At 46.1% G+C, this 15345-nt stretch overlaps 1 protein-coding gene across 1 annotated transcript in view; it reads right to left on the reverse strand.

The window, feature by feature from the left end:
* Positions 1 to 8850, reverse strand: part of MEGF9 (multiple EGF like domains 9) — a 115581-nt gene extending 106731 nt beyond the window's left edge. Inside the window, exon 1 of the mRNA XM_003264062.4 lies at positions 8106 to 8850. Within this exon, the coding sequence (XP_003264110.2) occupies positions 8106 to 8730 (625 nt within the window). The 5' untranslated portion in view covers positions 8731 to 8850. The remainder of the gene's footprint in view (positions 1 to 8105) is intronic.
* Between the last annotated feature and the right edge of the window lie 6495 nt (positions 8851 to 15345).

A 15345-nucleotide genomic window follows, 5' to 3' on the forward strand; every position in this document is an offset into this window, starting at 1 on the left:
ATCAAGATAAACGAAAAAGCAAGGATTAAAGCTATTTATAACTTAAAATATCATCTAACACTGTCAGCTAAACAAGGTCTTACATTTTTATTTTCTTCTGATCTATTAAGTACCCTAGAGCAGAATTCTCTCCACCCATAATTTACTCATCAGTAAAAACAGCACTGCAATACTTTTCTTCTATTCTTTTTATAAGGGTGCCAGAATGTCTGGAAGTTAATACATACGTATAGAAATGCTAAGATGAAAAGTTATGCACACTTAAATTTTAGGGGTCTTTTTTAAAAATCAAGTTAAAAAGACCTAGATTATTTCAATGTGTAAATTTTCAACTAGCCAGAAGGCTTCCTGGGGACATAATTCAGAAGATTTGAAACTAATGTTCTGGAGTTTATGCTGCTCCAGAAACTAATCAGACTAAGGAATTTCTACAGAAACCTAGGCACTTAGGCCAGGCATAAGGTATGATAAATTTAGATGTCCTTGGGCCTGGCCCCACAAAAAATATGAACAAATCTCTCCATCACAGAGAAACTTAGAACCTAATTAATGAAACAATAAGAGCTAAAATTTAATATAACAATTGTAAAACATTGTCAAACAGAAAATTCAGGGAGGTGGCTGGGCGTGGTGGCTCACACCTGTAATCCCAGTACTTTGGAAGGCCAAGGTGGGTGGATTACTTGAGTTCAGGAGTTCGAGACTAGCCTGGGCAACATGGCAAAATCCCAACTCTACTAAAAATACAAAAACCAGCTAGGCGTGGTGGTGCACACCTGTAGTCCCAGCTACTCTGGAGATTGAGGTGAGAGAATCATTTGAGCCCAGGAGGTTGAGGCTGCAGTGAGCCGTGATTGTGTCGCCGCACTCCAGCCTGGGAGACAGAGTGAGACTCTGTCTCAAAAGAAAAAAAAAAAAAACCAGAAAGAAGGAAAGAAAATTCGGGGAAATGAATGCATAGCACACAGTGGAATGAAGACAGTAAACGCCAAGGAAGAGTAGAAATTTTCCCAGATTAGTATCCAAGGACCAATTATTTTTAGCAAAATGGTTTCCTACTCTTCTAGGTAGCTGTATTTCTTTAAATGCCAATAATATGGATTCTGGAGCCAGACCCACTAGGTTTGAATGTAGGTTCTGCCAGAGCTGGGCTTCTATGGAACTCAATTTCCTTATCTATAAAATGAGGATAATAATAGTAACTAACTTAGTAGTTCCTGTTTTGGAGATTAAATGACTTAATATATATAAGGCACATAGAACAGTGCCAGGAACATAGTAAGTGTGTTTGTAATTACTATTATAGTAGTCCACAATCCCTCAAATCTGATGCTCAATACCAGAAGCTGTGAAACTACAAATTTTCCTATAACTCACTTGTTGGCAAATATCTGACCTACCCTGAATACATTTGGCAACAAAACCTGACCTGAACAAATGCAAATAAAACCTGACCTGAGCAAAGGCTACTGAAAGTCTTTATTTATCACACTCACTGTAAAGATACGTGCATTTTGCTGCAGATATCTTAATGTGTTTGATTACAGGATACTGCCCCCAATTCACTGGAATGTATTTATGAAAAAATGAAAAAACCTAAATTCTGAAACACATCCAACCCAGAGGTTTTAGATAAAAGACTGTGGGGTCTATATTAACTTTGAAGCCCAGACAGTTTGTATTTCCTTAAAATAAATGGCATCTTCTTAAAGAAACACGAGTAAGTAAGATCCTGAATCTGGCCGGGCGCGGTGGCTCACGCTTGTAATCCCAGCAGTTTGGGAGGCCGAGGCGGGCGGATCACGAGGTCAGGAGATCGAGACCACGGTGAAACCCCGTCTCTACTAAAAAATACAAAAAAAATTAGCCAGGCGTGGTGGCGGGCGCCTGTAGTCCCAGCTACTCAGAGAGGCTGAGGCAGGAGAATGGCGTGAACCCGGGAGGCGGAGCTTGCAGTGAGCAGAGATTGCGCCACTGCACTCCAGCCTGGGCGACAGAGCGAGACTCTGTCTCAAAAAAAAAAAAAAAAAAAAAGATCCTGAATCTAGTATTAGAGAATATTAGGATGACAAAAACATTTTCCAGTACGGTTGGGAGGGTCCTATATTCCCAGGATGTTCTTTTCAAATATAATCCATCTGGGCTGGGCGTAGTGGTTCACACCTGTAATCCCAGCACTTTGGGAAGCTGAGGCAGGCAGATCATTTGAGGTCAGGAGTTCAAGACCAGCCTGACCAACATGGTGAAACCCCATCTCTACTAAAAATACAAGAAAGTTAGCTGGGTATGGTGGCGCATGCCTGTAGTCCCAGCTACTTGGGAGGCTGAAGCAGGAGAATTGCTTGAACCTGGGAGGTGGAGGTTGCAGTGAGCCAAGATGGTGCCACTGCACTCCAGCCTGGGCAACTGAGACTCCGTCTGAAAAAAAAAAAAAAAAAAAAAAAAAAAAAAACAGGCTGGGCATGGTAGCTCATGCCTGTAATCCTAGCACTTTGGGAGGCCGAGGTGGGCAGATTGCCTGAGGTCAGGAGTTCGAGACCAGCCTGGGCAACATGGTGAAACCCTGTTTCTACTAAAATACAAAAAAAAAAAAATAAATTAGCTGGGCGTGGCAGCGTGCGCCTGTAGTCCCAGTTACTCAGGAGGTTGAGGCAGGAGAATCACTTGAACCGGGGAGGTGGAGGTTGTAGTGATCCGAGATGGCGCCACTGCACTCCAGCCTGGCGACAGAGCAAAACTCCGTCTCCAAAAACAAAACAAACAAAAATATATAATCCATCTGTAATATTTTGTTTATATGTCATGTTAGTCAGAGTTTTCAAGTTCTAAATTCTAGTGCTTGCTTAAAGTCTATTCTCATCACTTAGATAACAAATAAATAATTAAGGTTCTTTGGGGGACATAAATATGCCTTGAATCATGCAGACCAAATCATCACAGAACTTTAGAGCTGAAAGAGACCCTTTAAAACTAATCTAAATTATTATCCTTTACCTTCCAAATTGTTTTATCATCTGTAAATTTACTCTGCCCTATGAGGTAAGAATAATCTGCCCTAACTTGTCCGTAGACTCTGTCTATAGGAACACACTGTAGGTAAATGCAAATAAACTGGGTGGAGTACACTGACAAACTTGGGATCTAAAAGGATAATTGAATTTAACACAATCAATCTTATAAATTTAGTAAATGTCTCAGATTATACTTCAGAAAATTATACGAATTTCCAAGTCCAGAATGAAAGAAGACTCACCTAGCACACATTTAAAAATAAATAAATTTTAATAGACCTTAGCAACCTTAATGGGCTCAATGAGTCAAAAACATAATGCGGCTGCCAAATAGCTACTGTGATTAGGAACTAACCGCATCAACATCAGTAACCCGTCCAGAAGGAATGAGGCAACTGCCCTCTCTGCTACAAGCTGGTTAGAGCACATCTGGAGTATTATGTTCAGCTCTGTTTCACATTTTGGTAGAGACACAGAAAGACTGAAAAAGACTAGAAGAGGGGCAGGCACAGTGGCTCATGCCTGTAATCCCAGCACTTTCGGAGGCTGAAGCGGGTGGATCACTTGAGGTCAGGAGTTCGAGACCAGACTGGCCAACATGGTGAAACCCCGTCTCTACTAAAGATACGAAAAGTAGCAGGGTGTGGTGGCATGCACCATAATTCCAGCTAGGCAGGAGGCTGAGGCAGAATTGCCTGAAACCATGAGGCAGAGGTTGCAGTGGGCTGAGATGGTGCCACTGCATTCCAGCCTGGGCAACAGAGTGGAACTCCATCTCAAAAAAACACAAAAAAACAAAAAAAAAACTAGAAGAGAAGTAACCAAGATAGTAAGAAAATTTGAAACCATGTCACATAAAGATCAGTTGAAGGAGCTGAAGTTATTTAGCCAAGACAGAGAGGGATCATGATCCCTGTCCCCTAACCTGTAAGAGCTGTCATGGCACAGAGACAGCCAACTTTTTCTGCATGGCCCCAAAGGGCAGAGCCAGATCAATCAGTTAACTAAAAGAAAAAATTTCAGCTAAGCCTATGGAAATATTTCTTCAAATGTAGAGCAACATTAGGAGGTAGTGGCATTTAAAGTCCTGTCTACCCCTAAGGGTCCATAATTTTTAAAATCAAACATTTGCGCCAGCATGCGGCGGCTCACGCCTATAATCCCAGCACTTTGGGAGGCCACGGTGGGCGGATTACCTGAGGTCAGAAGTTCGAGACCAGCCTGGCCAACGTGGTAAAACACCATCTCTACTAAAAATACAAAAATTAGCCAGGCATGGTGGTGTGCACCTGTAATCCCAGCTACTCGGGAAGCTGAGGCAAGAGAATCGCTTGAACCCGGGAGGCGGAGGTTGCAGTGAGCCAATCTAGCCTGGGCAACAAGAGCGAAACTCCGTTTCAAAAAAACAAACAAACAAAAAAAATCAAACATTTATCATTACCTTAGTGTCTTACTGATTATTATTACTTCTGGTACCACAGCATCTCTCTTCACCCTGCTTAAAATGTCCTACCCAGGGCCAGGCATGGTGGCTCACACCTGTAATTACAGTACTTTGGGAGGCCAAGGTAGGCAGATCACCTAAGGTCGGGAGTCCGAGACCAGCCTGACCAACATGGAGAAACACTGTCTCTACTAAAAACACAAAATTAGCTGGGCACGGTGGCGCATGCCTGTAATCCCAGCCACTCGGAAGACTGAGGAGAATCGCTTGAACCCAGGAGGTGGAGGTTGTGGTGAGCCGAGGTAGCGCCATTGCACTCCAGCCTGGGCAACAAGAGCGAAACTCGTCTCAAAAAAAAAAAAAAAAAAGTCCTACCCAGCCAACCAATCAGCTGAATGTTTTGCTGGGTTTGTGGGAGAAAAAGTGCCTGCTTGCTGGGCAATTAGTTTCAGTTTGCAGATCAGTGTCCCTGTAAACAAAAAAGGGCCCTCACTGAGGGGCAGGCAAGAGCTTTCAGCTAGATCTCCATGAAAGAAATTATTATTAATTCAGAAAGTATCTATAAGACCTATTCAATCAAATAATATATTATCAATGGCACTTAGTTCTTATAGGAACGTTGAAATTAAAAAATACTATACAACCATCTTCTCAAATGCCAGGGAATTCAGCTTCGCAAGCCAAACCAGTTGTCTCAAATTCAATTATAAGTTTTCCTTCTGCCAAAGAGATATGTTTTCTGTTTAAAGTAGACTGGAGCCCACGCTCCATACCTGATCAGATCACTGTAAAGTCAGTTTAGCTGCTGAGAACTAGATACTGGCAATCTAGTGTGAATTCACACAGAAGTACAAACTACTTAATATTTAAAACACAGGAAAGTTATCGAAATTGGACATCCTTCTAAAATTTTTTCACCCAAAGACCACCACAGACATAAGTATAATGTTAGTTCATGAAAATTACTAAAAGCCTTGAACAACAGTTCAGATGACAAATATTATTCAATCCAGCTTTACTGCAGTTTAAATTGAATTGGATTCTAAGCAACTCCAGTGAAAGTATTAGAGAATATAGTAAATAGATGATGGACTTAACAGAAATACTCTGTGCTGCTTCCTCTCTGCTTTTTAAAGTGAAGCCTAGAAGCAATCTAAGTGTCCATAAATAAGGGCTTGGTTAAATAAATTATGATACATTCTTACCCTGGAAAATGCAACTATTAAAAAGAATAAAGTAGACCCTAGATACTGACTTTTTTTAAAAAGTCCATGATACATAGTTAAGTGAATACCATAAGTTGCAAAACATGTATAGAATTATTCCATTTTGATTTTTTAAAATCTATTTTTAAATACCCTGTGTGTATGTTCATATATGCCCAGCAAAAACAGCTGAAAAAAGATCTGACAAATTGCTAACAGTAGTAACCTCTAGGGACTGACTGAAACTAGGAGGCAGTGAAGGAGTGACTTTCCCTTTTTCCTTTGTGGACTTCTGGTTGTTTATATTTTTTTGCCAGTAGGGGTTACCTTTGTGGTTGAAAAATAACAACACAAAAATAGTAAAAGTAAAATAACATGAATTACACAGATTTATTTATCAGATACTAACCAAAGTAAGTGATCTTTCTACTTAAATGCTACTGTATGCTTAAAACTCCAGAGAATCTAATTCATTCTTTTTCTATTATATTTTACTAAAACAAATAAAAATCATCACAAGTCCCTACTAGTTTTCTCAAATGCTTTCTATACACACACACACACACACACACCCCACAGGCCTGGTCATAAGCATAGCTAACACACACGGTGCTTATTCTACACTAGGAACTGTTGTAAGCACGGTAAGTGTTAACTTATTTAATCTTCCCAGCAGGCCTGGTGCAGTGAAGCATGCCTGAAATCCTAGCACTTTGGGAGGCCAAGGCAGGAGGATTGCTTGAGTTCAGGAATTCAAGACTAGCCTGGGCAATATAGTGAGCCCTCATCTCTACGAAAAATACAAAAAATTAGCTGGGTGTGGTGACCCACGCCTGTAGTCTCAGCTGCTCAGGAAGCTGAGGTGGGAGGATCGCTTAAGCCTGGGAGGCAGAGGTTGCAGTGAGCCAAGATTGCGCCACTGCACTTTAGCCTGGGCAACAGAGCCAGACCCTGCCTCAAAAAACAAAAACAAAAACAAAAAAAGTCTTCACAGCAACCTTATGAGGTAAGTACTACTATAATATTATCTTCATTTCACAATCAAAGAAACTGAGTCCAAAGAGCTTCGGTGAGCCGCCTAAGCTTACACAGCTAACAGGGGGAAGAGCTAGGATTCAAACCTAAGAATAAACTCCAGAGTCCATACTCTCAACCACTGTGCTTCCAGTCTCTCAGTAATATGTCAGTCTCTCTATATGAAAGCCAAAAGGGGTTACAGGTAAAACCTAGCTAGCTAATGCACTCCTTGAAGCTGGAAGAGATGCACGCTTGGCTTTTTATGGGTGAATAATCCTACTTATGTCATTGCCAAGCTCAAGACTGTATTAAGGCTCATAACCACGTGGGAAAATTCTCTACACACTCAATTATAGTCCAAAGTCCATACCTGACTCCACAGTAAATCACTAAGCTTAAGATTTAGGTCAGAGACCCAGCTAGACAAAGGATTTGGACAAATCTCCACCCCAACTCAAAGCAACACAATTCAGAAACTTTTGTCCAAACATCTTGACAAGGTAGGCTTTTGTTTTGTTTTGTTTTGTTTTAGTTCTAGGCCCACTTAAGATTTAAACGGGGAAAGAATACGAGTTGTCTCTAACTTTGCTTGAAGACTTCAGCAAGAAAAGCCTTTTTCTACGTAGGCTCAAACAGAAATTGGCATTTATCAGCATCAGCAAAGTTGAACATCCTGGCTTAAGGAGACAAAAACAGGCATCCTTGCTTAAATTGTGTATTTGTCCAAACATGTTAACCTTATAATTGTGGAAGAAAAAAATGGTGCGAGGAAGAGATTTAACCTAATTTGTAAATGTGCTCAGCCTAGATACACACCTGTCCCAAATGACCTACTGAATCCACTTATTTGCAGGGACAACATGGATTACAATGCCTTGTTTTTATTTTTTGCCCTCGAGTGGTCCATACTACTGTTTGTAAACAAAATCCTCTCACTACCTCTCTTCCACCTGTCATACACAGACATCTGATATTTACATAAACAAGAAGAAACGAACAGGGAAACTGGAGCTTTGGGAGGAATTCCTTACCCTCAGCTTTTGACCCACTGGTTGAAGGAGGTACTATGCGGGCTTTCAAACTTCCCCAGATAACCCAGGCAAAGACTGGGTGCGCGAACCCAACCCAAAAGTTTGCGCCCATTCTGGGTCTCTGAAAAAGGCCAGAAAGCCCTGTTGGGAAGAAGATGAGATGCCTTCCACCCAGCAGCCACCCCCTCCCGAGGGAGCGCAGCCCACGGGGGACAAAAGACTTTCCAGATTGATCGGGGGCGGGATGGGGACTAGCTGGACCTGGGATCCTCCCTCGGGAGCCGGAATCTGGGGAGTCTTTGGGGCAACAAACGATAAATTATAGGCAAGAGCCCAACCCTAGATCCCGGGGCTGGGGTGAGGACGGGTCCTGCCCGAGAGGGAGAGCCGGACTCACCTGGAGGAGGCGAAGAGGGGGCCTCGGTGGCAGGTGGGGTGGGGAGGACGCTGCTGCTGCTGTTGCTGCTGCTGCTGCTGCTGCTGCTGGGGAGATCGGGGGTGGGGGTCCGAGGAGTCGTGGGCGCCGGTACGGTGGTCGCTACAGGGGTGGTCGGCGCCGGGCCAGTGGTCGTCGAAAAGGTGGTCGGCTCGGGTCTGGTCGGCGCCTGAGAGGTGGTCGAAGTGCGTTCCGCCGCCGGAGGGGTGGTCAGCGAGGGGCCGAGCGGCGCCTGAAAGGTGGTGGAAGCGGGTCCAGCCGTCGCCCGAGGAGGGGTGGTCTCTGGGGACTGGGCTGGAGAAGTCGCAGCCAGGGGTCGGTGGACGGTGGCGCGCGGGGGCCCAGTCCTCGGGGCCTGGGCCGTGGGAGCCGTCGCCCTAGGGAAGGAGTGGCTGGGCTCGCCCTGCAACCCGGGGCCCGGCGACGCGTCCACCTGCCCCGCGGCCCCGCCGCTACCGGTGACATTCCCCGCCGAGGCGGCCGAGGCGGCCGAGGCGGCGGCGGCGGCGGCGGCAGCGCAGCACAACAGGGCGAGGCCGCCCAGGCTCGGCAGGCTCCTCATGGCGCGCTCGGCTCCGCCATTCATTCATTCAGCCAGTCGGTTGGTCAGTCATCTTCTCCTCGCTGCAATCCGACCGAGGAAGCCTCCGCAACCGCCGCCGCCACCCGGCGCACCATCGCCACCTCCCTCTGACAGGCGGCCGGCCCCGCGGGCGGGCCCCAGCGCGGAGGGAGCGACCGGACCGAGCGCGGACCGCCCGCCCTCCTCGATTGGCAGCCGCGTCTAACCAATGAGAGGCCAGGGTCGCCCACGTGATCCTCCCGCTTCCCGGCCTCTTTGTAGCCCCGTGGGCCAGTCAGAGGACGTTCAGGGGAGGGGGCGGTCCGTGAGGCGGGAGTAGGGTGGTGCGAGCCCAGCTCTAGCCCGCCGGGCTCGCGGCGGCCCCGGCTTTGTCTGCCCAAAGAGAGGGGCGCGGGCCTCGGGCACTGGGCGCCGCGGAGCAGACAAAGGATGCTCCCCGCGCGGCAGACGCCGGGCCTAGTCATCTGCTCCACCGGGCTGCGAGCACGACCGGGGGGTGGAATCACCACTGGGGAGCGTCCCCGCCCTCCTGAACAATGGGGCGCCGGCGCCGCACCCCGGCTCGGGCGGGGACCGCGCGGGAACCCCGCGATGGGAGAGGGCGGCGGCAGCGACGATGTAGAGCTTGGCATGCCCTCTGCTGCTCCAGAAAGCCTGGTCGCAGCCTTGCGAGGTCTCTGCCGCCATTCCCATTTCAGAGATGGGGAAACTGAGGCCCTTGCTGAGGGCCTCCCTGAACCGAGACCCGCGCCCTCACCAGAAACCTGCTGTGGGCCAGGCGTTGTGCCAGGCTGGACGAGGGGGCGGGACCGGGCGGTGGAGACCCCTCAGGGCAGAAGGTGCAGGCTTCCTGCGTGGAGACAGGCTCGCAAGCACACTTCCCTAAACCCCGGGAAGAACAGGATCAGACAGGGTTGAACCTCAACTTGATGTCTCTTGCTGAATGGTTTTGTGGCCTGAGCGCAGTTGTTTCACCACTAAAATGGAAATGATAGGACACCCCTCACCCCCCTCACAGAGCTGTTGTGAGAATTAAGTCATGGACCTAAAGGGCTTAGCCCAGCGCCTGGCCCACTGTTGTAACCCTCATTAATGCTAACTACTCTCAGCATCCTGCGCCAGGGCAAGCCTAGGATTAGAAAGCAGCCCCAGGCCACAGCCCTTCAGTGCCCCCAGAGCCTCCGGCTTGTTGCAGGGATTGGGGTGGGGCTAACAGCCGAGCTTGACCCTGGATGACACTAAACCCTGGATCAAGCTGGAATTCGGGCACGCAGCCTCGCATCATCCGCCCAGGATCCAGAGCTAGGTCAGGCGCTGCTGCTTCGGCTCAGCAGCTTCCAGGGGAAGCCAGGCAGCCCGGGTTTGTCATCTGATGGGGTTTAATCCAAGCCCCACTGCTAACCCAATCCCGGCCTCCCCTACGTGATGTTTGGCTTCGTGCATGGTTTCCCATTAGTCACTGGTCTTCAACCAGACCAGCAGGATGAGATTTATGTGTGAACCTGTGTATGTTAATTAAAGCATGCGTTTATTTTCCTGCATGAGTAGTAGGTGGGGGAGGCTGTGTATGAATGCATAAACATGTTTGTGAGTCTGTGTGTATGAGTATTGTGTGTATCTGTGTGAGTTTGAGTATGGGAGCTAGTATCTATTTTCATATATTGTGTCTTAATAATCTGTGCATGTGTACTGGTGTGTGTTTTTGTGTATTTTCTGTGTTTTTGCATTTGTGGTTATCTATGGGTGTGTCTTGATAGGTCTATGTATATAAGACAGCGGGAATGAGGGAGAATGTGAGTGTTCTGTCTTCAGGACCAATATTTAGCAAGCACTAACCAAGGTTCTGTTTTTACTTTGCTTTGGGCGGGTGGACAGGTCATGCCAGTCCCCCATATTCCCTTGCTGATCCTCCCTGGCCCTTCAAACCCCAACCAAAATGCCACATTTTCTAAAAGACATTCCTGGATTTGAGTGGGAATTAATCTCTCCCTTCTCATTTCCCCACCACCCCTTGTTTATGCCCTGATCTACCAATCTACCTCTCCCTTGCCTCTTCCTAAAAGGATTAAGGATGGCTTTCAGAAATATATACAAGAGGATAAATTGAATTGCCCACATGGCTTTATTACTTCTCATAGGCATGCATCAGCCTTAATACTAGAACTTGTTATTTATGTGTCTGTCTCTTACATCAGATGTTCTCCTTGTTCTCAGTACCTAGCAGGGGCAACACATGTAAGTGCTAACCCATGCTGGTTACATTGAATTAATTGAAGTCTTGTGGTGCTTGTGGGAAGAGCTTGTGTCTTTAGAGTTAGACAGACTTGGGTCATGATTGCCAACTCTGTGACTTTGGAGGAAACCTTTCACCTCTCTGAGCCTCAGTCCCCCCCCACCCCTTTTTTTTTTTTTTTTGAGACCGTGTTTCACCCTTGTCACCCAGGCTGGAGTGCAGTGGCGCGATCTTGGCTCACTGCAACCTCTGCCTCCCAGGTTCAATCGATTCTCCTGCCTCAGCCTCCCGAGTAGCCGGGATTACAGGCACCTGCCACCAGGCCCAGTTAATTCTTGTATTTGTAGTAGAAATGGGGTTTCACCGTGTTGGCCAGGCTGGTCTCGAACTCCTGTGATCCTCTGGCCTAGACCTCCCAAAGTGCTGGGATTACAGACATGAGCCGCCGCGCCAGGCCAGTTTTCTCATCTATTAAATGGGGCCAATAAATTGTCTCTCATTTGTTGAGCTAAGGACTGGGGAGAATGTTTTTACAAAGCCTAGCACACAGATGGTGCTCAAGCTGTGTAGATTCATATTTTTGTTATACCACTGCTAACTTTGAGCCTTGTTGGCTGAAGGACCAGAGCAGAAACCTCTGCCCCATAAGTTCCCCGTCAGGTGACATGGCCTGACAGTTGCCCTACCTGATATTTCCAAATAATATCTGAAAAATGCTGGGTTGGCCCTGAGCTTTGCTGTATCAGAGGTTCTCTGGCAAGGGGAAAAAAGCTGATGCAGCTTCTTGGCCAGGAGAGCCACAGAGCAAATGACTAGGAGACCTTGTCGAGTGATTCAGGTCAGCTCTCTGCCTTAGGCAAGGATCATCCATGCCGGGGCTTTTAAGACGGGATAATTGGCCTGTAATATGTATAGAAAATATTGAATTTTTTTGAAAGATATCAGTAATTTAAATGTAGTAATGTCCATTCAACATTTAATTCTTAAATTTCCTTAATCTTAAATCTTCCTTAATCTCTGAACTACAAGATGACTTTCTTAGGAATTATGTTTGTGTTTAAAAACTGGAAACACCTTACATATCTACCATCAGCGAAAGGTATTATTATACCTGTTAAATTTAATCATATAAAGTCATTGTAAGTGTAGCTATGAAGACAGTATAGCAAATATTAATAGTAAATAATTGAGCTCATAGTTTATGCTAGACACTATACCAAGAGCTACATATGAATTATTTTGTTTAATCCTAAGAACCCCAGGAAGTAGGTACTATTATGTCTTAGTCCATTTGGGCTGCTGCAACAAAGTACTGTAGATTGTGGCTTGTAGACAACAAAAAATATATCTCTCCCAGCTCTGGTGCCGGGGAAGTCCAAGATCAAGGCACCAGCAGATTCAGTGAGCTCCCTGGGTGTCCTTTAAAAGGACACTAATTCCATCCATGATGGCGCTGCCCTCATAACCTAATCACCTCCCAAAGGCTTCCAAATACTTTCACATGGGGAGTTAGGATTTCAATGTATGAATTTTAGGGGGACACAAACATTCAGTCTATAGTCTATTATTATCTGCATTTTACAGCTAAGGAAACTAGGTCACAGGTTAAGCAACTTGCCCATGGTCACTTAGTAAATAATAGAGCTAGAAATCAAACTGAGGCTGGCTGGCTCACACTGACACCCTTAACTATAAAGGGAAAATACTTATAATGGTAAGAAGAAAAGAAAAAATAAAAATTATAGCTGTGACACTCTGTGTAACAGAATGTTGACTGGCACTTTTCCTATTTGCCCCAGAACTGTAGCTAAGGCCCATGAGACCTGGAGCCAAAGGCTTGGGGAAGGACCACAGAACAGCAGGGGTCAGAGAGGGCCTTGTTGGAGCCAATGTGCAGCCTGACTTTTCTCCTAGGCAAATGGGATGCTGTAAAGGGCCCCATCTGATTTCTCACTTTATAGTCAGCACCTTAGCACAGTGTCAAATACACAGAAATGGCTCAAGAATTGTTTGTGAGCCAGGCGCGGTGGCTCACGCCTGTAATCACAGCACTTTGGGAGGCCGAGGTGGGTGGATCACAAGGTCAGGAGTTCAAGATTAGCCTGGGCCAACACGGTGAAACCCCGTTTCTACTAAAAATACAAAAAAGTTAGCCAGGCATGGTGGCGGATGCCTGTAATCCCAGCTACTTGGGAGGCTGAGGCAGGAGAATTGCTTGAACCTGGGAAGCAGAGGTTGCAGTGAGCTGAGATCACACCACTGCACTCAAGCCTGGGCGACAGAGCAAGACTCCATCTTGAAAAAATTTTTTAAAAAATTGTCTGTGAAGTCTTATGATGTGGCAGATGCTGTTCAGGGAGTTTTATATTCAGAACACATTTATTCCTCAAAGACAGGGCTATCATCTGCACTTCAAAGAAGAGGAAACTGAGCCTCCAAGAGCTTAAGGGACTTGCCCAAGGCCCTTGTGACTCAAAAGCCCAGGCTCTTCTCTATACACTACAGTCCATTGATGTGGCCACTATGTGTTGCACATAGTAGGAGGTCAGTGAACATATACTGAAAGAAAGGACACACATACACCAAATTTAACCCTTCTGCTAGAAAAGCATTTAAGAAAAGAGAAGCTTTGGGAGTGAGAAAAGAAGGTATAATAATATGATAGATAGGGCTCAGCAAAATAACTTCATCTCCCAGATTCCAATAAAACACAGACACCTTTCCCCTTTCTGGTTTCATTGAAACAGCAGTGCTGACATGGACTATTTCTAATCCTGCAGAGGCTGGCCTCCTATCAGATGTGGCTAAATGCAAGGTTTGGCATCTTCTGCAGACAACTGTAGGATTACTGGAGCCACTGTTCACAAAGTCGGCCCAGCAAAGGACACTAACAGACAAGTCACAGAAAGGAATACAAATGACTAAGAAATATGAAATACTGCATATGCAACTTGAGTAATTAAAGCATTGCAAGTTGAGATAAAGAGTTGCTATTTTTTTTTGTTTGTTTGAGACGGAGTCTCGCTCTTTGCCCAGGCTGGACTGCAGTGGCGCTATCTCGGCTCACTGCAACCTCCGCCTCCTGGGTTCACGCCATTCTCCTGCCTCAGCCTCCCGAGTAGCTGGGACTACAGGCACCCGCCACCACTGCGCCTGGCTAATTTTTTGTATTTTCAGTAGAGATGGGGTTTCACCGTGTTAGCCAGGATGGTCTCGATCTCCTGACCTCGTGATCCGCCTGCCTCGGCCCCCCAAAGTGCTGGGATTACAGGCGTGAGCCACCGCACCCGGCCAGGAGTTGCCATTTTTTTAACCTATTGATTTGGCAAAAATTTTTACAAACTAGTAATACTTGTTATGGTCTCTCACTGTTGATAGAAATATAAAGTGATACAACCTTTCAAGAAAGCCTTAAAAGTGTTTATACTCTTTGACCCATTATTTCCACTTTTTTTTTTTTTTTTTTTTTTGAGACAGAGTCTCGCTCTTTTTGCCCAGGCTGGAGTGCAGTGGGGTGATCTTGGCTCACCACAATCTCCACCTCCCGGGTTCACGTGATTCTCCTGCCTCAGCCTCTCAGTTAGCTGAGATTACAGGCATGTGCCACCATGCCCAGCTAATTTGGTATTTTTAGTAGAGATGGGGTTTATCCATGTTGGTCAGGCTGATCTCGAATTCCCGACCTCAGGTGATCCGCCTGCCTCGGGCTCCCAAAGTGCTGGGATAACAGGCGTGAGCCACTGCACCCGGCTCATTATTTCCACTTTTAATAATCTATCCAAAGGCCAGGCACAGCAGATCATGCCTGTGATCCCAACACTTTGGGAGGCTGAGGTGGGCAGATCACTTGATCCCAGGAGTTCAAGACCAGCCTGGGCAACATGGTGAAACCCTGTCTCTACTAAAAAAAAAAAAAAAAAAAAAAAATTACTAAAAATTAGCTGGGCATGGTGGTGTGCACCTGTAGTCCCAGCTACCTGGGACGCTGAGGTGGGAGATCACCTGAGCTTGGGAAGTCAAGGCTGCAGTGAGCCATGATCATGCCACTGTACTCCAACCTGGGCAACAGAGCAAGACCCTGTCCCAAAAAGAGAGAGAAAAAAAGAATCTATCCAAAGGAAATAAATAATCAGATGTAAATATGTATGTACAAAAATGTTCACCAGAGTATTATATAATTATAAAAATTAGAAAAATCTAAACAGTTAACAAAGGATTAGTTAAGTACTTTGTGCTCTATGATGTTTCTATGTAGAAATACTATACATCTATAAAAAATGATACTCACCTGCCCAGCGCTGCCTGCCCAACACTGCCCACGCAGTGCCTGTCCCCAGACTGCGGCCCAGCCCCCTTTGCCCTTGTCCATCAAAGGTGCTGCCAGC

This window comes from Nomascus leucogenys, chromosome 8 (assembly GCF_006542625.1).
Source record: "Nomascus leucogenys isolate Asia chromosome 8, Asia_NLE_v1, whole genome shotgun sequence".
In the NCBI taxonomy this organism is placed as follows: domain Eukaryota; kingdom Metazoa; phylum Chordata; class Mammalia; order Primates; family Hylobatidae; genus Nomascus; species Nomascus leucogenys.